Source organism: Triturus cristatus, chromosome 3_2 (assembly GCF_964204655.1).
Source record: "Triturus cristatus chromosome 3_2, aTriCri1.1, whole genome shotgun sequence".
NCBI classification, from domain to species: domain Eukaryota; kingdom Metazoa; phylum Chordata; class Amphibia; order Caudata; family Salamandridae; genus Triturus; species Triturus cristatus.
The window spans coordinates 202,398,175-202,424,007 of record NC_140584.1 but is presented as its reverse complement, the minus strand read 5'-3'; the positions used below and the strand labels follow the sequence as shown (position 1 = coordinate 202,424,007).

The 25,833-nt window shown below is 37.4% G+C and overlaps 1 protein-coding gene across 1 annotated transcript in view; it reads right to left on the bottom strand.

Moving 5' to 3' along the window:
• Positions 1-13,088: 13,088 nt before the first annotated feature.
• ZNF148 (zinc finger protein 148) overlaps positions 13,089-25,833 on the bottom strand; it is a 223,089-nt gene continuing 210,344 nt past the window's right edge. The window contains exon 7 of the mRNA XM_085647508.1: positions 13,089-17,256. Within this exon, the coding sequence (XP_085503634.1) occupies positions 15,667-17,256 (1,590 nt within the window). The 3' untranslated portion in view covers positions 13,089-15,666. The remainder of the gene's footprint in view (positions 17,257-25,833) is intronic.

The window sequence follows — 25,833 nt, the reverse complement described above, 5'->3', positions numbered from 1 at the left end:
AAAAGCCACAAAAATTAAAAAAAACACATGGCAACCTAGAAGTGCCTGACATAGGTTTGTATTATAAATGTACACTTTAAAAAACATTAATTGAAGTGGAACTTTTTTCTATAAACACCTTTCAGTTGAGCCATGCATTTTGTTATCTGTGAAGGAGCCTAATAAAAATCACCCGCTAAGCCATCACTCAAATCACAGGTAACTAGAATATTACCTAAACATTTTTATAACAAACAGAAAGTAAATCACAATCTAACTGGGTACCCTAAGTGCAGACCAAGGGCCCGATGTAGGTAAATATGAAATACCGATTCCTAAATACCGAATTTTACCGATTCGGTATTTAGGAATCGGTATTTCATATGTAGCTAATAATTCGGTAAAAAATACAGAATCGGTAATATTCATTATTACCGAATCGGTAATACAGATTCGGTAATAGGGAATCACCTTCCCATTCATTCCTATGGGCCTGGAGGCCCATAGGAATGAATGGGAAGCCTTTCACTGTTACCGATTCGGTAAATACCGAATCGGCAATAGGGGTTGCATATTCAAGGGTGGCAGGGTGTCACATTGACACCCTGTTGCACCCCTGAATCGTGCATGTGTGCACATGTGGCGCACATACATGCCCTATGGGCATGTATGTCTGCCACATTGCACCTTGAGAAAAGCAAATTATTGCTTTCTTAAAGGTATTCGGTATTTACCATCAACTTGTAGTTGGTGGTAAATAACGAATCCTGGATGCAAAATTGCACTCACTTAAGTGCCTCCTACATAGCTTTTAAGGAGTCGGTATTTTACTGATTCCTTAAAATAAGGAATTGGTAAATTACCGATTCCTTAAAACATGCCTCCTGCATTAGAAAGGGCTAAATACCGGTCGGTAACGGGAAAATTACCGATTTTCGGCCGTTACCGACCGGTAATTAGCTACCTACATATGGCCCCAAATAACTAGTTATCATTTTATGTAATATATTAAAAAAAGAAAGAAAGAAAAAGCACATTTTAGACCAGGTTCATCACTGAGGAAAAAAAAAGGAACTACTTTTAGGTAGAAGTAAACAATAAGCACAGGCTCTCTGCCCCCACTCAAAGTGAAGGAAGCCAATAAGTAAACTGGGCTGATCCACTGCTCCATGCTTTATACTATGGTCAGTGGAAGCAGATGTGAATGATAATTTAACAGCCAATGGATTAAGCCTACTGACAAAAAGCCCCCCCGTCTATGTGTAACTGGGAAGTTTCAAATGCCAGACCTAAAATGTTTTGCCAAGGGAGGGATTAAGCTGGAGAACCATTAGCTCTCAGGAATTAAGGACCTCATTATTTTCTAACATAAGTGCAATCAGGAAGCTGTAATGGGCGTGATTCACTATATCTTACTCCTAGGAAGCGGAATATAAAAATGACTGCCAAAAAAAGTAGAACATTTACTGCAAGGGAAAACAGAAAAGAATGCAGATTTGCAACCAACAGTCTCAACCCTTTCCATCAGAAAATCAACACATTTTAAATTTTACATTTATAACAATATGTTTACTTCACATTCTTTGACACTATTACAGTTGATTTTATTTACACAGCTTTTTAAACCCATGACATGTATATTTCAGACTGAATCCAACACTGCACGGTATGTGTTCACAATGCGTTCACGTGCTGTTTTCCAACTGCAAGTTACCTAGTGCGCAATGAAAATAAAGAGAAGCACACCCATGAAATCCAGTATAAATAGATTAAGCAATTACAACCTTTCTTCAAAGTTCGCAAACATTTTTTAAAGGAAACATTTTGCTGCTTAAGTAAAAAGTCGGCATTTAAAAAGATACCAGCGTACTAAAAGATGAATTAACTAGCAAACCACTCAAAAAACATCTCGTATAAATGGCAAGCATTTACACATATTTTCCTTATAAAATTTAGGTCATGTCCCACACACGTTCAAATTAAGAGGTGATTGTATATTTCCAAAGTCTATGTTTACCATTAAAAATGTAGGCTACTCTGTACAATAAAATCTTTTCGGTGTAAGCTTCCATGCTGCTCGTTTCATGAAAATAATTTCATGTCTTATATTGATGAGGTAAAATTGGGCCTTTAAAAATAAATGCATTGGAAAAAACTGAGCACTGAATGAAAAGTTTTTTAAAGTATTAAAAGTGATGAAAGGACCACTAATGTGACCCTACGTTTATAGCTGGCTTCAGATATATATTTTTACTATTAAACACGCAAGACTGCATCTTTTCAGAAATGCACCAAGGCAACTCCATACATACAAGAATACAGTACTTGTAAATCCATGAAATCTAGGACCATCCATTATGAGCTGAATCGTGCTGAGTAAATAATATACGATCTAAAAATAAATAAAGTTTTAAACAACCGCAAAAAATCAATCCCCACTTATTTTCTTAGAGCATCCTATCCATATAGCACAACTAAGAATTATTGCTCACAACTGATACATCATACAGCTTTTAAAATCAAGCAGTACTGTTATCGGAGATATTTACAATTTTCGTATAACAAGTTCTGTAAACATTACAGATTTACAGGTGGTACATATTTTTACATTGGTATTCTTTTTAAACAAATGGAATGTACATCGAAACACATAAAAAAGGAAGACTGACATTGAAGTCATTGATTGTCAAAACACTAACTGTACAAAATTAAAGATTACATCTTAGGTACATTTGTTTGATAAAAGCCATTTATTTACAACACATTCTATTCATAGAAAAATATAATGTTTGTATAGGTGTACTTTTATATCCAGTGAATTAGAGGAAGGAAACCAAACATTGTTTGCCTTAAAAGTTAGACTTTAAATTTTTTTTCATATACACATTTTTACACCAAATATTGAAAAAGTATTTCTAAATGTCATGCTTCAAAAATCCAAGCTTAAAGGGTTTTACAAAACATATGTCAGCGGCTAAAGTTGTTTTTTTTCTACTATTGGTGTACTTTATGCCTAACCAAATTAGGTAAAGTCACAGTTGTTCTTTGAGAACTCATAGTTCCCATGGGGAAGTGCCATTTTGAAAAACCTGATTGTAAGATGGGTAGATTCCAGACAATAGAATCAAAACTGACCTGTGCCCAATATCTGCAGCCCTGAAGACTATTGTAATACAATTATCATATTACACCTACTAACATCAAACTGATTGCTACACCTGTTAATGTGTTAACGCAAGGTCTTCATTATTGCAAAAAAGATCATCTGTCAGTTATACAAATAAGCAATTGGGAAGTCATCTTAGTGTTCAATCATCCCGCAAGGTTTTCAAAACAGTGATGGAATGGTGATTCTAGGTTATAAAAACAATAACAAATTAAGTATTCATCACAGCACTTAAGCAAAACATGGACTCCAATTTCCATTCACAAATTACTGTAAAATGCTTGCAAAACTATGTAGTAGCAGGCAACGATATTCAAAGTTGCAATCAAGCAAAAGGGTTAAAAGCCGAGCAAACACAGAGGGAGCCCTATTTCAGCTGGGAGTTTAAGTCCTGATTGTCCTAAGAAAGGCTGTGAAGAAGTAAAAGACAAGCTAGAGCAAGATGTACTTTGCACCTGCTGTACTCCGAATCAGACAGTTGCTGAAGCAATAACGCAATTTTGAGATTCAAATACAAATATTCTGTTTCCACCTTATATTGCTTTATTTCTTCAAGCTAGAATCATGTGTGAGCGAAATAGGACCAGAAATTATGCTTATTTATTGAACTGGGAAAAAGATTAGGGGTTTGCAACTAGATATATCATATTACCGGAACTGGCAAGTTAAAAATGTTCAGTGTCACCAGTACAGCAAGGAATTTTTTTTCCCAGAGAGGTTACTTAAAAAAAAAAACTGTCAAATACATTTCTAGGTCAGGATATTCACTAATATAGAAAATCTTTAAGCTCAACTACAAGCAGAGACAAAATGTCTTTCTTATAATATCTTTTAACGGATTAAATAGAAAAGTATTGCTTTTGAAAGGAAACACTTGATGCCAATGAATAACATGTCAAATTACTTTAAAGGTGGGCAACAAAAATATCTAAAAGCTTCAGACAAGAAAATATACACATTAAAAGGACACAACTTATATTTAACTTTGAGTGTTTCAAACAATATTACATTTCTGAACTTTATATTTGTCATCAATCAAGATTCACAGATAGTACACTTCCATAGGAAGAGCTATCTAATGATCACCCGGTCTTCAATCAACATTTTACTCCAGGGGATGCCTTGAAGGGGAATTCTATGGTTGTTTCCTCTTGCACTGCAGAGGTGTGCTTGTTGCAAAGAACTACCAGACTCGTTCTTCTAACTCTATTTTTAATAAGATTCAATTCACAAATACTATCTAGCTATTTACAGTGTTTTTAATTTCTTAGCTACAGATCAGCTGGTTGCTTGTGCAATGTGAGGAAGAAGCCTTGGGAACATAATTTTTTATTAGTGGCATTAAAAAACCCAGGCACAGGGACAAGGTAAATGTGTCCAATTTAGAACAAGCTCTTGCACAACTGGTTATAGCCTCACACTCCAAAACAATTAATGTCTCTGTACAGCGATGTCCACTATACTATGCTTAGAACAGGTCTCTGAACTTCACCCAATATTGCCTGGAGAAAACATACTAGAGCCGCCATCCATCCAACAAAACACTCCTTACATGGGGCTCCCTTACGATTATGTACTTCACGGCCACATCAGGGATATGAAGCACTATCCAAATGCTGCCATGCAATACAATACATAAATCTTAATAACCTTAGGAAATGGATGGTTACAATCACTCCCACATTTTTAATACAAGCAAAGCAAAGATTGTGTCCTCTGGATGAGTGCTGATATATAGAGGCTGCACTCTGAAAATCGGCTGTAGCTGAATACTTATGTTATAGTTATTGTATAAAGTTTAATGCACCCCAGATTCCGACTCAAAGCACCAAACTCTACAAGAGGAAAAGACAGACCAGGAAACAAATGTAGAGGGCGCAGCCTTAAAAAGAAAAATCTTCCCCCAAAACCCTTGGATCATAATACGTCCGGATGGAATGGTAATGCAATCTGGACAGCCAATCCAAGGTGACCAGGTTGGTTGGACTGGAGCTTCAGAGCAGCAAAGGTTAAGTGGAAGCCAAAGTCAAAAATTAATAAATGTGAGAGGGCGAGAGATAGAAATATGGGGTGATTTAGAGCTTGTAAAAAGAACACGCTTATGCCCCAACCTCTTGGATTGCATTTCATGTGAAGTTTCAATTCTTTTAGAAAGTAAATCAGAGGTGATCTGATATAATCCATAATTTACATTTTAGTCAGAGAGCGCTCTAATGTTCAAATACTAGTCTATGTACCACTCAGATGTTCTGCTTTTTGCGTTATCGGCCAGGAGATTGAAAAAGAGTAATATTAGTGGGAACCACTAGATCACCTTAGAATTTAAAAGCTCAGAAATAAGTTCAAAAAGGCAAACTAAATGATCTCTGGCTCCAGAACCGCAAAACTGCCCTAATCTTTACTCTGCCCCTGATAATAGTAATCACAGTCACACCATTTGACATGAGACAAGAAACACCAGCACTTACCTAAATTTAGATTGAAGCCAAAATCTATCTTGACCAGAAATTCTGTGGTCCAAACCTATTTTTAATTACTCTTTGAGTTCCTGCTGAACACTAAACTCTACGTGGAGATATTTAGTGAGTACTAGCCAGCATAGCCCACCCAATACCAAAGAATGTAAATTATTCATCCAAACAACTACAATGGCCTGATAGGCAGGTGCAATGCTACAATATGAGGAGCAGTCAAACATCAAACTTATTCTCCTCTCAAATCAAGTAGGAATGGTGGGACAAATAATTCAGAGAATTCAAAATACATTGGTACATATAAAAGAGTAACCCTAGTTTGAGAGCAAACAGAGAATCAGATTAATAGTTTATGATGCTGAAAAAGGTAGGAAATTACTAAGAATTCAAAAGTTTTTTTTCCTTCTCGCATTATTTGTCCATGATTCAAAAAAGATTCTACAGATGTGCTGTTTCGAAACCCTCGGTCTCAAGCCTCTTGTTTCATTGAATATACACTTTTTTTTTAAACTACGTTTCCTAAGGTATTAGTCATTCCTAGTATCACCAAAGTGAGTATCCGATTTAACAGTATAATATGAAATAGTATCAACACTGTTAAGTGAATAAAGAATTAGGACCTCTCCGGTAAGGTCTTCTGTTGTAAGTTAAAGTCATACAAACTTTCTGTTGAGTGAGTTAACACTTAAGACCTCTTCAGTAATGCAGAAACTTGTTTTGCTCACGTGATACAAGTCTAAACAAACTTCCTCACGGATGGGTATTTTAGTTTTTTAAAATGGTAGTATTTGAATTAGGTCCAGCATCAGCGTCCCTGCAACTGACAAACAGCATGACAGCATCTTGTGGATATGTGGAATGGAGAACCTAGTGAAATGTGCAAAATAAGGAAGTCGATGAGACTGAATTAGGGGCAAGTATATACTAAAACATGTCAAGAAGGGAAGATGCAGGACGATTAATAATATGTTAAATAAAATGCTCAATGGGCAACTGTGAGCAACAATAATGTCAGATCAGTCGTTATGATCGGAACCACACACAACTCAACAGGGTAACTTAAAAAAAACTACATGTTACTCATTGTTTTTCTTTGCATATTTTGCACTTGTGCAATAATTACAGGAGATCAAACATGTTTATATTTACTGTTTCAGCCTTGAATTAGAAATATTGACACTGTTTTACCCACCTGTCATTTTTTTGTTCATACAACAAAAAACAAAAACAGGACTACGCATACCAGAATGCTAAAAGCAGGACCAGATACATTATTCATCCATGATACGCGACAACTTGAGAGCAGTGAATTCTTGGGAAATACAATGTTTTACAAGTTTGTAGAAGGCAAGTCTGTGGCATTGAAACAAGGGGGAGGGATTCTTTCGAAACCATGGCAAGCAGATAAGCTATTCTCTTTGAGGGTAATATCAGTTAAGCAGAGTCACTGGTTAGGAAAGAATCATGTCCCACTTATGTACAAGCCATGTTAATGGACATACAAACACCAAAATTACAAGTCTACCTGTACCTACCAAGGGACATAAGTGTTCCAAGGAACAGGCATCCTACAGGGTTAATACTGGAAGAATGTCGGCTTAGCCATCAACACAGGACTCCAGTGCATACAAATGAATAACTTCCATGGTTAAGTTCCTACCTTCAAACCCATAATCGTCATGGGGAAATCGCTGACCTTCTGCTTTCGGTGTAGCATAGGGTAATGCTTTTGGATATTACAACAAACTTAAGGGCATGAGTCTTCAGAACAGCAGCTTCTGCCTTACATTATCACCTAACATGAGGCCTCTTAATCCTGTATTTATAAAAGCCTCTGATCCAGGTTTTAAGGAAAAATGTCAGTTTGTATGTTATTCCTTTTGCTGGCCTGGACATTAGATCGGCAGGCCGCTGTAATACTTTCCCCATACGTGACAACAGGGATATATTTAGGTTATTCACCCCGTGGTTCACTTGTTGGGCTTCGGCACAAACCTCAGTTTCAATACATTTTCAAGCATCTGAACAGAAGTTCATATTTGACCACAGTTTAGCAACTGCAGCTGTGAACTCTTCATTTATATAGTTCCTTTATTTAACATGTTTCTGTTACCATATGGGACAGAACAGCTACCTACCGTAGATAAAAATCCATATCAAGTTTTAGTACATTTATCAATACTTTACAGCAATTAGGGGTAACTACTGACACTTTAAAAGTTAATTTGGAGGCCAGTTCCTTAGGTTCCTTAGTGGTCCATCCTCTTTTCCTGGTGTTAATGAGGCGAATTTGGTTTGAAGTGGGAGAAACACACCCTGAAAAAATGATAGATCATAATTTTACTGAGGACTTCTGCTGCTCTCACATGACCATTGCCCATGTACCATCTTGCATTTATGGGCCAGGATTAGCATTTACCAGTCTTTCTTTGCGTGTTACAGGAGATGAAATAAATGAAATAGATTTATAAAGTGCAAACAAATACCAAAATGCGTTAAGGCGCTGATAGCAGTTGTCCCAAAGAAGGAAAAGATGGAAATAGAAACTCCATTATCTCAAGCCCAAAGTATCCATTACAGAATAAAAAGCCTCAGGTTTTAAGGCCTTACGGAATGGGGTGTGAGCCTTGAATTCTAGAGATGGAACGAGGAAGGACGTTCCATAGCTTGGATGTGGCCACCAAAAAGGCGCTGTCTCCCCACCTTGCCTTTCGGTATTTAGGAACAATGAAAAGAATTTGACTTGAAGATCGAAGTTGTCTGGGGGGAATATACCACTGAAATATGTCTAATTCCTCGAGGCCCGATGTTATGCAGTGCCTTGTCAATGATAAAGCTTTGAAAATAATAAGTTTGTTGACAGGTAGCCAATGGAGCGTCAGAATTCCTGTCAAAACTGATTGAGATTTAGGAACATCAAGAATCAATTTTGTCACCGCATTTTGGACCAACTACAGTTTGTGTATTACAATCATGTTGATATCCAGCAAGAGGGCATTGCAGTAGTCTATACTGGATGAAATTTGTGCCAAGGCCACTTGCTTAAGCGCCAGGAGAGAAATGAAAGGAAACACTTTCCTAAGAATCCGGACCATCCAAAAACAGGTAAAAACTGTCAGATTGACCTAAAGGTCAAATGATAGGTTTTTGTCAGCCAGTACTCCAAGGTTCTTTTTTCGGAATCTGGTCGAGTGGAGATAGCAGGTCTTGCTATATACCAATCCAAGGATATTTATTTTACTTGACCAGACAAAGATGAAAAGATACATAGATTAATAACTGAGATTTGAACATGTAGATTGTACATTGCACGCAGATCTACTGAAATGATGAACCCAAATGTCCACATGAGGGGAGGATGCCTTCAGTTACCAAACAGCCCAATTTTAGGTGAAAGCACAGTTGAGTCTAACTATGAGATAAAATCTCTGTGCGAAGAGAGGAGTACAAAGTTCACCCCAGATCCCACTACCATTTTATCTTATATGAATGCTTGGGGCAGGGTCGTTACAAGATTTTAATATGTTCACTGGCCCAATGTAAACAGTGCTTTTGTTAGAGGAAGTGCTGCGTCACCTCCATTAGATGAAATGGTCTTTTAGCGCGAGGATTGCAACCATGTTCTTTTTGTTCAACCTTTTTTTGCAAAAGGAATTGATCTACCCATTATTTGCATGGGCATAGCCTTGCTCATTGTTGTAGAAAAGGTCTAGTTAGTAGCTCACAAATTAAGGTTTTCTGTGTCTTAAAATAAAGATTGCTGTATCTGCTTTCAAATGTTGTCAGCAGTTTAACTTTCTTCCAGGCCAAATATTTAGCAATGCAAGTGGAGTCATTTGGCAATATTTACGTTTAAGGAATCAGAGATGCACTGTTTACAGTTTTAATTTCCCCCTGCTGTGAGGAAAAGTATGTTTCAAGATAATATGTCCTTTGGTTAAGTCACTTAATCAAGAGACATTAAGGCTGTAATCTCCATAAACTGACAATCATGAGAATTTGTAGAGCCAAGATCTTTTCTTTGCACAAACAGGGCTTTGTGACTTAAAGCAATACAATGAAGGAGTAAAAAGAGAGGCAGAATACCAGCCATCTCAGGAAAGGCTTATTGAGGATAGTTCGGTTCAGAATTACAAATTGGATCACCTGACAGAGTAATATCCTTACTCATGCATTAGCTCGGCAGTTCCTGCCATTCCCTCTGTAACAACAGGAACAGTTTTCTACTAGTTTGCAGATGAACAATTCTGCAATAGTTTTTCCTCAAGCTTCCTCTACAGATTTTTGAATGTTTACATTTCAGTTTTCAGCAGGGTATAACAGTAAACATGCAGTAAAAGAGCTCAGCTTCTTATAAACAGTCTTAACCCCGCAAATGATAGGATTCTTAAACCCTTCCAAGTTTTGAAGCATAAATTAAAAAAACGTATAGAACTGCTCTAAGGGGCTACTGGAGATGAGAGATAAGCTACAAAAGACGGATGATCAGAAAGTATTAACATTTTAGCCAAAATGGCAATACATTTCATTTCTATAATAAATGAGATTGCTGTTTCTGGATTAAAGCCTCAACAAAGAACAAATGTTGGGGAGTGTGGCCAGCAGCCAATCAAGATTGAGGCTTCCTGAGTGAGCTCTTTGGAGCTCCGATGCATACCCCACATACCCTGCTTTAAATATATTGCCAAAACCTGCCTGTGTTTGCCTCGTAGTAGCTTTGCCTACCAACAGGCTGCCTGAGATAGAGATGGGCCATGGGCGTAGGTCCTAGAGAAGAGTGAGCATAGATTGGTAAGGTCTGCCCTATTCTCATTCTCCTATTTCAGCAGAATGGTGTGCACCCAGAGTGCATCTGCTGGTTGATCACCTACCAAGGAATTTGCGCAGGGCCCATGGAGATAGGTGAGGCCAGAGAGAAAGAGAAAAGAGGCAGTGACCCTCCCGGGAGGCCGTTGGGTAAGGTGAAAAGTGTGCCCTTGGGAATGAGAAATACTGTAGGCTGTCGGGGCAGGAATACACCGAGGCATGGGTATGAAATAAAGTGGAGGCCTGGTGATCAGCAATGGACTCACAGCCTGCCTATGTGAAGTACTGGACTGTCAGTAAATGTGAAAGCGATGAAATCATGTGTGATGCACTACAATTCCATGAACCAAGATCCAACCTCCATTTGGTCTGCGCTGAAGGACGCTGCGTGCACATCAAAGGAAAACAATATGAGACAGGTTGGGGAACGAACAGGCAGAGGGATCTAGTAGTTAACTGTGTAAGTGTGGACAACAGAGGTGTTCACACCCAAGGGAGTATCATGTATCTTCTCAGTGTAAAAAGTGTGCTGGTTCTCCAGTCGTGACCAGAGGCAGTGCCAACAGACATCTTCACTCACCTCTTGAACTATTGCGAATGAGATGTGATTCTGCAGTAGGCCAAAAGATTTTACAGTAATGGCACAGAAACCACGATTCAATAAAGAGATCTCTCAGGGACAAAGGTCAATATTACATGTTCCCTCTAGAACGCAAATTAGTTTGGAAGAAAAGACATGTCACCTTTCTACACTAAAGGAAGAACGGACTGGGAGGCTGGAGTTTTGTAAGTTAACATAATACCGTTAAAAGATCACTAATGTGGAATACATGGTGCTGTGATAAGGTTGGGAAGTGGGCAGAATCTGGAGGAGTCATTCATGAGCACTCACTCTGCAACTGTTCACAAGTTCACAAGAAAAAGAGGGCAAGGTGAGGGTGACATGGTGGTGATGATTAAAACGCCAACACAATCATTGCAGAAAGTAGTGGATACTGAGCGGATAGAGTTGCCACAGAATATGAAGAGAATGCTGATAGGCAAGCAGATCTACAACACCACTACGTGTAATGTAAATGATCCCAGTCTCTGATTACCTGTCAAAAAACAAAACTATTGCAAGAACTGAATGGATCAGGGAATATGCATACCAATAGTAGGTAAACTGTGCAGGGACCACAACACTGACGTGTGTAAGATGGTGTATCCTATACTCAAATGAATAACTTAGCACATTTGAGTTCGACAACATAATTACTCAGAGGGGTGATAGGGAAAAGGACCAGGAACTCATGGGTCCTGTGGGCTTGTCTCGACACCTTTAGCATGATTGAAAAATTACTCAAAGGCGTAGTTTAACTTTGATGTTGGTGGGCATTTGTAGGACCAGGGTATGATTATATGGGGTGGCGAATAAGCAGACAAGTTTCAATTCTTTATTTAAACAAGGAACAAATGTTCTATGATTGCCTTTGCAAAGCTCAGACATCCAAATGTTACACAGCCAAATAGTAGTATGTTATTCTGAAATGATACTGCATATTATGAAAGTAGGTCTTGTGAAATATTAGTCTCTGGACAAGCAAGACAGCATATTTCCAAGGAACAATACAAAAACACTGCACTAATGTTTGTCATTTAATTGGGCACTTTTGAGGGATATGTGGAGAGCGTCTCGTGGAGAATAGCTTGCTGTTCTTCATTGATAGTTAACAAGGAGGAGCCCCTAGGGGTTTTGTTATAATTTCAAAGAGCTGCTAGGCCTGAGGTCTCCATGGGTCAATGGGTCCAATGCTTTGAATGGGTATGAACATGTACAACAAATCTAATTTTCACAGATTCTTGCACTGAATAAGATGGGTCTTGGAGTCAGTTAAAAGTATGAACAACTTTTGAAGAGAAATGCGAATGTGCCTCAATTGAAGTGTCCTTTTTGAAGGCAGAGGACTAGAGAAGGTAAGAGAAGGTTGAAATGTTTATTTGGTATGACTAATATCACAAGACCAAAGTGATTATTGTCAATATCTATTTTCTTTTAAAATCAAGGGTCTAGAAGTAAAGACCAGAAATGTTTGTCTCTAACAGTTACACTTCACAGCAACTTCCATGCCAATGGTTAATAGTAGATAGTATGTATATACTATATGTAAGTATATGAGTCAGGCAAAGGGCTTTGTAAAACTTTGGAATTGCAAAGAAAAGATTCACTTAGAGGCAGCTGTGGACAAATGGAGCAATATAGATTACCCTTTATGAAAAAGAATTTGTCTGCATGCCCCAAGTGAGTATTAAGGCACAAAATGGACATCTGTTTTCGATGACCACGAGAAGTGCAGCTAAATCCTTTAACATGTCTTGAAGGTTATCCCAGAACTCCTAAAATTACTCAAAAACTATATACATAATTTTGTTTTACAAAAATACATTTCTCTCTTTCAACAAAGAAATAGTATACATCCATAGTTTTAAATAAGTCGATCAGATTTGTTTGGATATTTTCCTTCCTCACTGTTTTTTTCAGGGCACTTGCGAATGCTCATCCAAATCTTATTTATTTTTTCTGGCCTACCACAAAACATTCGAAAATAACAAAAACTGTGGTTTAAAAGCACAATTCATCAGATAAGTCATCTATTTAGACACATGCAACTTGTTGTCCAAGATGTTACCTATTTCTTCAATGTTTATTTCTGTATGACTACCAAAAAATACTTTTTGGTTAGGCAGTGACAAGTCACAAAAGACAGGTTACTGGATAATTCTAAAACTAACACACAAATGCACAGTTTTTGTTCAAATATGCATTAATATATTAATTTAAAAAATGTATATAGATCTTAACTTGGATTCATTATATTAAAAGACCAAAAACAACCACAATAAAAGGACAGATAAGATTGAAGCTTTTGATGTAACAATTTGTTGTTTATGTTGAAAACTGCAATGCAGTTGCTACATTAAACAGGAATTTCCTCTCAGCAACATAGTTTTTGTTTTGCAAGCCTGACTTTTTACTATTCTTCAGTATATTTTCAGGAATCAACTACTACCCTATTCTGAAGCGCTGTGAAAAAAAACCCATGGCTTCAATCGTTGATAATGAAGGCTCTGCTGCTCAGCTCTCTCGAGCAGCCCAGCAGTGAACTTACTTAGGATTAGGAGGGAAGCAACAATTTAGCTACTGTTGAATTTCATACAAGGGAAACTAGCAGAGATAGACTTTAGCAGATATAACAATTAATTTGCATTTAAAGAAATAAAGGTAACAAAAGGCACACCTTAACCTGTAAAACATAGTTTGTAAGATATGTTTCCCAACTATTTAAAAAGGTGTCTCCTCAAACTTTGAAATTATCACCCAGCTAAATGGATTTACACTTCATCTGATTGTTTTTGGAGTGTTTGGGATGACTTGCACACAAACAGCTTAGTAACTATCCAATTTCAAAGTAATCTAAACTTATTAGTGGATTATTTAAATCAAAGTACATCCGGCGAAATGGTGAGCTGATTGCCACGATTCAAATGTTGCCTTAGTGCATTTGCCAGTATGTATTTGAAAGGCAAAGTAAATATATCCCAACATTAACCTGAAACTTTAAAAAGATTTGTTATGCAGCTTACATTTGTAACTGTGCTTTCAATCTTTTTATATTGCAGACTTAAATCAACAAACTTTCCAGGATTACTATAGGAGCATTTTCGTGGTCCCATTTTGTGCGATTCAAGACTGCGTTCCATGGGTTTGTTGCATCAAAGTAGTTTTACATCGCACAGATATATGGACTTCCATTATATCCAAAAAACGCTAACCATTGCGAAAATATATTGGATATTTTGTACAATTATTAGGCAAAATGGACATCAATTGGAGAAAGACCCACCCAGCACTGCAATATTAGATGAAAATCATTCAAGACTTCAATTTTTGGAAAATTTGCTGCTGTACTTTAACAACTTATCAGAGTGGAAACATTCATTTATAATTTAAAATAAAGATGCAGTAAAATAAATATTTTCTATACTATTCCAAACAGTTTTGTCTGATTTGTCTTATTCAGGGGAGCCTTTTCTATTTCCACCTTCTAATTTGGTGTATAGTAGAGCAGATCCAGCTTGAGCTGAAAAGACATCTCTGGAAAATACAGACAGTACTGTTACAGGTCAGCATTTACACTACCTTATTAACAATGTGTTAATCTCAGGGAAGGGTAATCTTTACATTCATAAATGCTCAAATAGGAATTTGAATGTTTTGAAGAATCACAAACCAAAAGTTCTATTTAAACAGCCATGTTATTTTATGTGCATAAAATAAACTCACAATTCAGCTCACCTGATATAACGACATCTATAGAAAATGTCCACTGATACAGAAGTAAGGATAACAACCATTTAATTCTGTATTAGCTGTCATATGCATGTATGATACAAACATAGCCGACCATCTTAAAAAAGAGAGCAAATTCAATAAAACATTCGGGAGGAGGGGTACCAACTGATTATTAAAGTAACCTTTACCAACATATCTGCAAATAAATCTATGTAATAAAATGTATTTTAAGTGCTGTAATATATAGAAATTGGTGCTTTTCAATACTTCAGAATAGAAGTAAACCTGCTGAAAGTAATGCTTTCTGTTACAAATTACCATTGGCAATAAATCGTTTTAAATCAGTCTATATGAGGGAACACTATTTTTTTAAACTTTGTATTAAAAAGGCAAAGGCTCAGAATAAATATAAAGGACACAGACATTTATTTCTTTTAGAAAGAGTGAATAAATAGTATTTGTATCAAATACATAAATATTTTATAGCCAAACTTAGCTTATTCCGTCCAATATTTAACCACCTTTGCTGAAATACGGGGACAAAACTGCCATTCTTTAAAAGACTGGCAAATTCGACACAATTACTAATTTACCAAGGAGATATAACTTTGCCAGTAGAACACGCAATTATTTTGCAAAGTTATTACACACTTTATGTCTTATTAAATTTGCAAGTTATTGGTCTTTGCCAAAAGGATAATACATTGTCCACTAAGTGCCTGATAAAATAAAATAAAGAGCAATGATTATCAACTTCAAAACAAGATCTCAGAATTTTCCTACTATCTTTTTAGCTTACTTTTGCAAGGACATGATGCGCTTAAAACTGTACAACACACCACTCTATACATAAAAACTTCTCTCGAGATCCTTATGCTTTAAAGTGCCTTATAATATTCACAAGTGGGTTAGCCAAATGTCTGGCTTGTTGTTGCATCAGGCGAAGAAGTAATTTGACCTCTATTCTCATTTACATTCATTAAGGGAAAATCTGGGAAGTCAGCACTTGTCCCTGGTCCTCGCAGATTCATCTGTCCATTTGCAGTGCTAAAGTGGGAAGATAGTCCAGCTCTAGCTCCATACTGAGGTCTGAAGGGCAGATCAAAAGTGCTTATTTGAAACGTTTGGTGGACAGGTTGTGTCTCAGCTTTCTTTTGATTAGTCACCTGATCCAAAAAGTCCTGTGCTGCTGAGGAAGAGGAATGACTTACCTCATCACCTGAAAAAGAAAAAGAGTGCTGGGAATCACTAACTAGGAGTCCAAAATGTGACTTATCTGTATTTGTTCTCAAGGGAGAATTCATTCCTGAACGGAAGCTACTGAGAGCATTGGTTGAGTAGACCTGTTTGTCCAAAGGAGAAAAGGATGATTGGGTTGTGAGAGCCTGGTTATCTGTCACAAAATTAAGGTTTGAATTGTAAGCATCATTTTGACTAGTTCTGTCCAACGCTTGCTGCAGAAACTTAGAGTATTCTTGGAACAAATTGGCTTTATCTGATGTCGAAGCCTGGGAACTTGTTCCAATGTTGTCATTCTGGGGAACCTCAGTGACCTCTGCAGAACTGATAGATATGCTGGAAGTTACTTCAGTATCTGCCACACTAAAAGACATTTCATGTTGTCCATTGGCTTTGTGTGAGTAGTGGTCTAATATAGTCTGCAATACCTCATCTGGAATGACATTTTTATCATGATTATTCTTAATATCCACATTCAGAGCCTGCGATTCTAATATGGATCCACTGCCTTCATCAATAACACTAGCCACAGCTGCCTGTGTTGCAGAAGGCTGAGATGCAAGATTACCAACACTCAAAGCATATTCACGATTACCAGACGATTGCAAATATCGTTTTTTCTTCAAGAACTGCATTGCGTCATCGTAATTAGTGCTGCTGTGTACAGGCTTACTGGGGCCATCTTGTAAGCTGTCAACTTGGTCAAGATCCGCATTACCTTCTGGGTCCATCAAATTCTGTTTATCCACAAGTTCATAGGCATATTTTCCAACTTTACTTTCTTCAAAGACAGATAATGGTGATACAGTCTGGTTTTGCTCTTGTGGCTGTTTTAGACTTCGTTTACTGTTGACCTTTTTGAGTACCAGCTTAGGCGGATGTATCTCACCTGAAACTGCCTGATGCAAATGAATACCGCTGACCGATGTATGTGGCATTTCAACAGCATATTCGGCAACCATGTACTCATCTTTCACTTTAGCATTAGCAGGGAACAGAGACAAAAAGTCATTCTTAGCTTTTTGGTCAGGTTTCTCTAAAGAACTCTCTTTTTCTACAAGCCCCATGGATTTAGCTTTCTCTGGAGTCTTTTGTTTTTTCTTCTTTAACAAAGGGCTCTCCTTTGAGGTAAAAGTAAAGCCAGGGTCGTCCTCGGATGCCACAAGACCAATTTTTGTAGCACATCTGCTGGGCTTCTTTTCCCGGTTTTCATGGCACATGCGTTTATGCTTCAATACACGGTCAGTCCGAGAGAAAAACTGTACAGAAAACGAAACGTTATTGCAGTGCAAATTTATGTTTCACAATGTTACAGTGCATTAATATTTAAATACTAGTTTGTCAAACCATCATAAATTAGTCACCTAAATTCACTTTTGTCAACATTGTCCCTATTTGTAATATTATAAGTAGAAGATAAATTGTGTGTTGTGAGTGTGTTTACTTTTGGAATGTATGTCCATAGCTCTTAATGTTCCTCTTCAGATTAAACAAAAATAAAATTTAGAGACCTAGCACTGGGTACGCTTTCTTTTCTTCATGTTTTTTTTGCCCGCTTGCCCTCTGTGCCTCTTCTTTTGTAATAATCTGTGGTATGCAGACTTGGTAATATAGGAAAAGCAGTAGAGAGAAATGTTGCATGATGAGGAGCAGACACAGAAAGAGAACCACACTTTGACCTTATTATAAGATTTTATGCTACGATTCATTTTATTCAAAATGATAGCAATTGTGCCCATTAATTTAAGAGACTCTAGGTACTAATAAAAAGGGGTTTCAAAACTTTGTGCATAAAAATGTATGTCAGAGTCAAAACACTGGTGATCATAATGTGGAACTGTTTAAATGTCCATTATATGAAGCTGCAAATAGTTCTGACCACTGTTTAAGCACCACTACCTAAATATCAACATTCCCTTTGTTGCGGTCAGTGACTGTCCAGGATCCCTACAAGCGTGGTCATTTGTTAATCTGTGGCTAAATCATTGCTATAAAATAAGAAAAAAAGTTACTTAAGTGTAGCAATAACTTTGCAGCTTGAAACCATTCTAGAATCATATGCTATGCTGTATTTGTGCTGTTTTAAATGGGCTGGCTGTTCCCATGTGGCGCAGGGTCAAGACTTATTTTCATATTGCTGGGTCTAAAATGGAAGGGCGTGCAAAAAAACAATGGATTTAACCCAGATCTGTGACTGGGAGTGAATGTTTGATTAGTTTAGTATTCCGTCAATCATCTGTTCTTTTTGCATATACATTTTGGGAATTGACCATAGGCAAAGTCCTTATGATCCATGATGAGCCTGACCTAAACCCAATACACCACTATGAATGACCTTCATCTCAAGATTCTATTCTCCCTTCGATAATGAGGGAGCATGGTACATTAAGTATATTTAATATACAACTATTTACATCATAATTTGTTTATTTACACTATTCCTCTTCCCAGTGAGTCATGTGCATCTAGAATAGTCTCAGGTTACATCAATTGTTAGCAATAGCTGAAGACCGTACGTCTACAAATCAATGATTGGGCAACTGTGTACATTGGTCCATTACGAAAACTTTACCAAACAAAGACAAAGAAGCTCCCTTTTTCTCAGAGGAGTGTGCTCTCAACATTGCCTGCAATGTGTTTCATTCTGGAGACTAACACAATGGAACAGTTTGCACTATCCATTCTGCAATAGGTCCAAGTAAAACATTATTGCTCCTCTGAGATTTAGCGGATAAAATGCTTTGCTGCACATGTAAGGCTATAAAAAAAAACTACCAATTGGATAGTTTGATATTTATGGACATGTGAAATAACCTTTCTAGAAACCCATGGTGCATATGGATAACCATATAGTGATGATGTACATATGTTTAGCAGTAAAGTGGCTATATAGTTATAGCTCAGAGTAATGATTGGTAATGGAGATATTTATAAAGTAACTGTGAAGCCTAGACGGTATAGTGTTTGAACTACTATGCTCTTACAGTTCTGGCATGTTGAAACAAATTCCTCTCTACTAGGCAATCATCCAGTTATGGAATACACATCTATGGCCTCTTGTATTAGACGTGCCGCTACCACAGCTACACACTGTGTGAACATTTTTGTATCCCTGGTTTATTGTTCGCATGACCCACTGACATGAGGTGATTTGAATCCACTGTTGTGGGAGGCCACTATGTTGTCAGGGGGATGAAAACTATTTCACTTTGTAGAGGAGGCCAGCCCTCCCCTCTTGGGCTTTGGTGCCGTCCCTTGCCTATTTCTGGGAAAGATGTCTTGTGTAGTTGTGGCTACTGTTGCCTTGACAGGCTTATTGGTGGCCATAGTGGGGTTGTTGCTGCATACATTGTTACTGGGTAGGTTGCTGCATCCCATGTGGTATAGTGTAGTGATACTTCCCTGTGGAAAGAGCACCTTGTATGCAAAGCACCCATTGTCTTGAATGCTTGATTAACTGGGGTACCAGATAGGTGCTCCACATCTACTGGAAAGTTACTCATATGGTCCTGGATGTGTAGGTTAAAACCATATATTTTAGGCGTGTCATGATTTCTCATCACTACGTCAGTCCTCATCTGATGATGAATCCTATTGACTCCATTCAAACAAGATTTTAAACAAGCAGTGGAGATTGTTTTAACTTCCAGTACAATAGAATTTTGTGCATTTGCTCTTAACTTTTTGTTTATCAGTCCTGTCCTGGCTGGAAGTAGGTGACAATGGAGGGGAGCCTCCAAGTTATTCCAATTCTCACCTCCTCCTATTTTTAAACTTGATCATCATAATGTAGATATGTTAAAGGTTACTGGACTGCCACCAATATGTTGGCAATCGTGTATTTGACTACATCTAGAAAAGAGATCATTGTTCAAATTGTTAATGCTCAGCGCCACTGTGTGGCACCATTTCTTGTAAAGCATTTCCAGCAATTTCAGGAGGTTAGCCAATAAAACACTGCATGTTGGAACTCGCAGTTTAACATTGTAAGGCTAGACTACAAAATTGAAGATTGCAAAGTGCTTTTGACTAAACAGCCGGAACTGCCTGGAGGTGTCACACATGACCTGTGGCTAGTTAGCAGACAGTTGTGTATAATAATGTGACAAAATTAAAGAAAGGCAGGATTGGGCATCAGAGTGAAAACTTGAAAAGTACGACATATTAAATCTGTTTTGTCTACATTTGTTAGTATGTGCGCCCTCAAGCACTATAAAATTATTGAACTCTCATGGAGTTTTTAACATTTTATATGATCATTTTGAGAGTTTTTGTTTGTCATTTTGAGGGACCCCTATGACATTATTTTATACAATGGTGGGCACAAGAGTAAAATGTTTGAAGCCTATTAGCTTAAAGGTTTCTGCGTTTGATACTTTTGACTCCAAAATGATTTCTTAACTCCTGGGCATTGTTGACGTATGGGTCCTCGACACCAGCAGAACAATCTTCAAAAGGTGAAGTCATAACAAAAAAGGCCTTCTCCTTTTCAGAGAATGGTTTTCCCTGTGCGACATTCGAAACTCAAAGTGCTGAAACTCAAATCCCAAAACAGAGATTCTGAACTTGACACCATGACGTAACTAACCAGGAGTCTTTAATATTTTTTGATTTTAACAAAAAGTAATTCTGACACTTTGTGTTGTTGTGATCAAACGAGAGATCTAAATGACACACTGCATGCTTGGATACTCTTAGGTATCAAACGTTACACTGGTGAGGACAAAACATACCTGGTGCGCTGTGCAGCACTAAAAAGAAACACTAGTGAGAAAAAACAATAGCTCTTACAATAGTCATTAGACAGGACCCGGGCTGCACCAGAAATTTACTGAGAAAATTAAACTTTGCAATCTATATTTTCTACTTCATCTCAAATTGTAATTGTATTTATATAGCACTTACTACCCCTGACGAGTCATTGAAGTGCTTTACAGTGAGTAGTATGCTGCTCCTGACCCCAAGGTTAGTGAATAATCTAGTGGTTATTGTGATAACTAATGTTCTCTCAAGAAAAAATTGCATTCAATTACTCCAGTTACTTAGTGAGAGATTATATTAATACCAGTTAGGTGTGATGGATGTTAGGGGTTATGTGGTTTCTTCTGAATGCTTGTGAGATAACAAGGTTGGCAGAGAAGACTATGTCTGTGCCTTTCTGCACCGATATCCCAGTCCCACGGTTCTGTTAGCTCTGTATAATGAAACAAATAGTAATATTCAATTGCTGAAGGTCCTCATGCTTTCAAAATTTAACATCTGAAGATGGCAGGAATGCACTCGGCATTTTAAACGTGCGGTCTTCGTCATCACTAGTCATACTTGTTCCACGGATGGTCGAAGTTCAAAATATATATATATATTTTTTCAAGATGGTTTTCCGGACCAAAACCGCCAGATGACAGAATGTTTCATGTGGCAGAATTGCATATCATCCACTTTAATGGCCCTAGCCCTTTGCTAGACTCCCCTAACTAAGGCGGCAGGCAACTCTCACAAACCATGGCAGTTGTAAACAACAATAACACTATTACGCACGTCAAAATGCTGCATTCCAGAAACATTTCTATACACCTTTGCTGATAATGAAATTTGACCATTGCAATAAAGAATAATCAGCAGGTTACAGTTTATGGTAACAGTTTCACCCTATTGAAATACAAACTTAATTTCCAGAAATGTATGTGGTGATGCTTAGAACTGAATGATGAGGCTGTGATGTAATAGAGTCACAGCTAGGACAGGATTCCAATGTAAGCCAGTACTGAAATGTAATGCTGAAGTTTGCTGTATCCATATTTACTCCTACCAATAAATCATCTTTAATTCAAAATCTGGAGTGAATTACTACAAATTGGCGACGAGTGATCTTGTGCAGAGGACAAGTGATCAACCTTCACCTCTGGAACGACACTAATTTCAAAAGGAGTGCTATTGGAGAATTTTCCTGCTGTCTTCATCAACTGTAAGTCTACTCATTAAGGATGTGTATGGAGACATGCCAAGTGAAGTTCTTTTAATTGTAGAAAGAAATAATATCTCTGGAATAATTCGGAAAGTAAAGTAAAGCTGGAAGTTAATTGGAAGTTATTTTCAAGTATAATCCTAAGAAGTATAAGAGACTTAAGAGCATTAAGCGCTGAGACTCGTATTGATGTGCATTCAACCGTGAATGAAACTTGACAGCAAGGTTTTAAAGTCAGACTGCTGTTGCTCCAGAAGTTAATTAGCCCGTGTTAGTACTAAGACTTCATATGCTTCAAGCTGAAAGCCTTCATTTTCAGACAAACGACGTTTAATTATGAACATGAGTTAATGGAAAGCATAATATAATTTGTCATGTTCATACGATGAGAGAGGACGTGAGTTGGTGAATTATTTAAAAAAAAAGTAAACAAGTTTGCCGACATCGAAAATTTCACGGTTGCGCGTGCACACATTTGGATGAAAACAGAATCGATCGTTGCTAAGCACTGGATTTCTTGTTGAATTCAGAGCGGTAAAGCGTGTGTATTACCTGGCGGTGGCATACAAAGACAATAACGCTTCTGAGCAATTGCTACCATGCTGCATGTCTTTTAACCAAAACTTACCACGTGAAAACAACGTGTGTGTATTTAAATAAGGGCACGTATAGAAATCAATGCCCATCTCACAAATTAAATAGAGGTGCAAGGAAGGGGAACAACGCGTGTTTGTTTTTATTTGAATAAACGCGCGCAAAGAGAACGACGCACGTATTAATTGATTAATTAAATAATATTTACGTCAAACCTTCATAAAAGCCAGATGTCATCAAAGAATAAGGTAATTTTACCTGGAGAATCTTCTCTGAAGAGATTAAGAGTTCGTGGTTGCTAAGTGTGTAAGAAGAGAGGAAGGACTATTCTAGCAAAACAAGGAACTGAAAGAAAAGAGGGACTGTTTTAGTTTCTTATGAAAGAAACAAACAATGGACTAAACAACCAAATAAGCCTGATTAAAGAACAACTGATCTAAATCAACTTAGAAAATAAATATATTTTAATTATTTTAATTATTTCAATTAATTATTTTAGTTATTTATGTTAATTACTTGTGTTAATTAATTATTTTAGATTCTTGTTTTGATCTGTTATATCAGATTATTATTTCTAAAGCATAGAATGTCTGAGGAATCTATGTCAGCACAACCAAAATTTTTACCTGTTCCTGGTGAACCTGCCATACCATGGAAGCGATGGAAAAATATTTTCTTCACATATTTGTTGGCAATTGATGGTGATAAATACGGTCCTGTTGGGAGACAAGCCATACTCCTGCATCACTTAGGTGTAGAGGGTAGGAGAATTTATGACGATTTGCCTGAGATTTCATTAGGGATGGGAGATGGCCAACCGTTAAACATTCATGAGATGTTGTTGCAAATGTTAGAGAAGCATTTCACACCAAAAATTAATATTGTTTTTGAGAGGCTCAAGTTTTTTTGTAGGGTGCAGAAATCGGATGAGAGCATTGTATCATATGTAGCAACTCTACGTGGATTGGCTGTCACTTGTGAATTTCAAACTTTATGTGATTCCTTAATAAGAGATCAAATTGTCAGGTGTACAAATAATAAAAGGGTCAGAGAAAAATTGTCAAAGGACCCTACTTTGGAGCAAGCCATCCAAATTGCTAGGAGCATGGAGGACACTGATCATTGGATTAAAGAGATTGATAAAGAGAAGAAAAATCCAGAGAGTTCATTGACAGTACTGGAAAAAGAAGTATCAGCGGAAGTGAAAGATGTAAAGAAGGAGTTTAAGAAAGCGACATAAAAGCTATGGAAATGTACCAGCTAAAACAGGAGAAAGGAGACCCGTAATTTGCTACAGGTGTGGTTGTCCAGGGCATGTAAGTTCAAGTTTTGCATGTGGTGCAAGGAATGCTACATGCAGATCTTGTGGAAAAAGAGGTCATTTAGCGAAGGCGTGTAGGTCAAAAGGAGGCATGCAATTAACCAGTGTGAAAGAAGTAGAAAAGAAAGAAGATGAAGGTGAAGAAATATTCTTGACTATAGATGGAATAGAATTAAATGGATGCCAAACAACAGAAATAGTCAGGGAAAGTAATGTAGAAATTATCTCGAACGTTGAGAAAAAATGGTATGAACCTAAAGATGGAGAGTACAGAGAGACTGGTGAAGCCACATAGTGAAATCACCGTGGGAGATGGAGTAGTAAAATTACTAATCAATTCTGGAAGTTTAATCACCCTTATCTCAAAAGAAACTTTCCAAGAGAAACTGAATGGAAAAAGGAGTCAACTTTTATCTTCGGATGTGAAAGCAGTTGGATATGGAGGTTCAAAAATCAATATCTTAGGAATGGAATGGATGATTATCGTCTTTAAGAAGATTGGGGTCTATGGAAGGATCGATGTCACGGACGAGGGGTCCAATTTGCTTGGATGGAGACATCAGAAGGACTTGAACATTATTCTCAATCCTAATGCACCAGAACCTGTAATGGCAATTGAAACTAATGTGGAAGAAAAATCGGCTAAAGTCAATGTAAAGAATGAATGGGGTGAAATGATAATGGATAAGTATTTTTGTGTATTTACTGAAAATTTGGGTATGCTGAAAGGATTCACACATCGTATTGTTTTAAAAAGTAATGCAAAACCTGTTGTACATAAAGTTAGGACAATACCTCACATGATGAAAGAACCTCTATAGAAAGAATTAGCAAAAATGTACAAGCCAAGGTTATTGAACCGATTGAATCATCTGAATGGTTATTTCCGATTGTCGTTGCCCCTAAGGAGGGCAACAAAATTCGTTTATGTATTGACTTGAGAGATCTTAATAGAAACATATGGGTAGATAGGCAACCCTTACCCAACATTGGAGAAATGCTAAGTGTGATGGGTGGGGGATGGGTCTTTAGTGTCTTAGATATGTCCTCAGCCTATCATCAGATATATTTACATCCAGAATCACGACATTTAACTTCGTTTGTGACACCGGTTGGAGCATTTCGGTATGGTAGGATGCCATTTGGATTGGCATCAGCTTCTGCTGTATTCCAACGCGTTATGCAGCATATATTCAAAGGTTTGGAGAGGGTAAAGTGTTACCAGGATGATATAATGATAGTGGGGAGGTCATTCAAAGAGCATGATGAGCTCATGGAAGAGGTTTTACAGAGGATTGACAAATGTGGGTTAACGATAAAGAAAGAAAAATGCCAGATAAGATTAGGAGTAGTTAATTATCTTGGACATCAAATATCAGCTGAAGGAATAAAACCAAAGAATAGTATCGTGAAGGCAGTTAGGGAAGCACCTTGTCCTACCAATAAGGAGCAATTGAAATCTTTTCTAGGGCTTGCTGAATATTGCTCTAAGTTTGTTCCTAAATTCACTGAGTTGGTGTAACCAATGAGACTCTTATTAAAAAAAGGAGTTGTGTTTGAATGGAATTCAGATTGTGGAAGGGCGTTTAGCAATTTGAAGAGTTGTCTTTCTAGTGCACCATCGCTAGGACACTTTGATCCAAAAAAGAAATCTATTTTAGTTAGTGATGCAAGTAATGTGGGAATTGGTGCTGTATTGTTGCAGATGTCGGAAGGAGATGAAAAGATTATAGGATTTGCTTCTAGATGGTTACAAGGTGCAGAGAGGAGTTATTCAACAATAGAGAAGGAAGCGCTTGCGTGTTGTTGGGGAATAGCGCGTTTTAAATATTATTTGTGGGGAATACCTTTTCTAGTTAAAACTGACCACAAACCCTTAGTTCACATATTCAAGGGTGGTCGTGGACTGGATGGTAGTGTGACTCCCCGCATATCTAGATGGATGATATCTGTCCT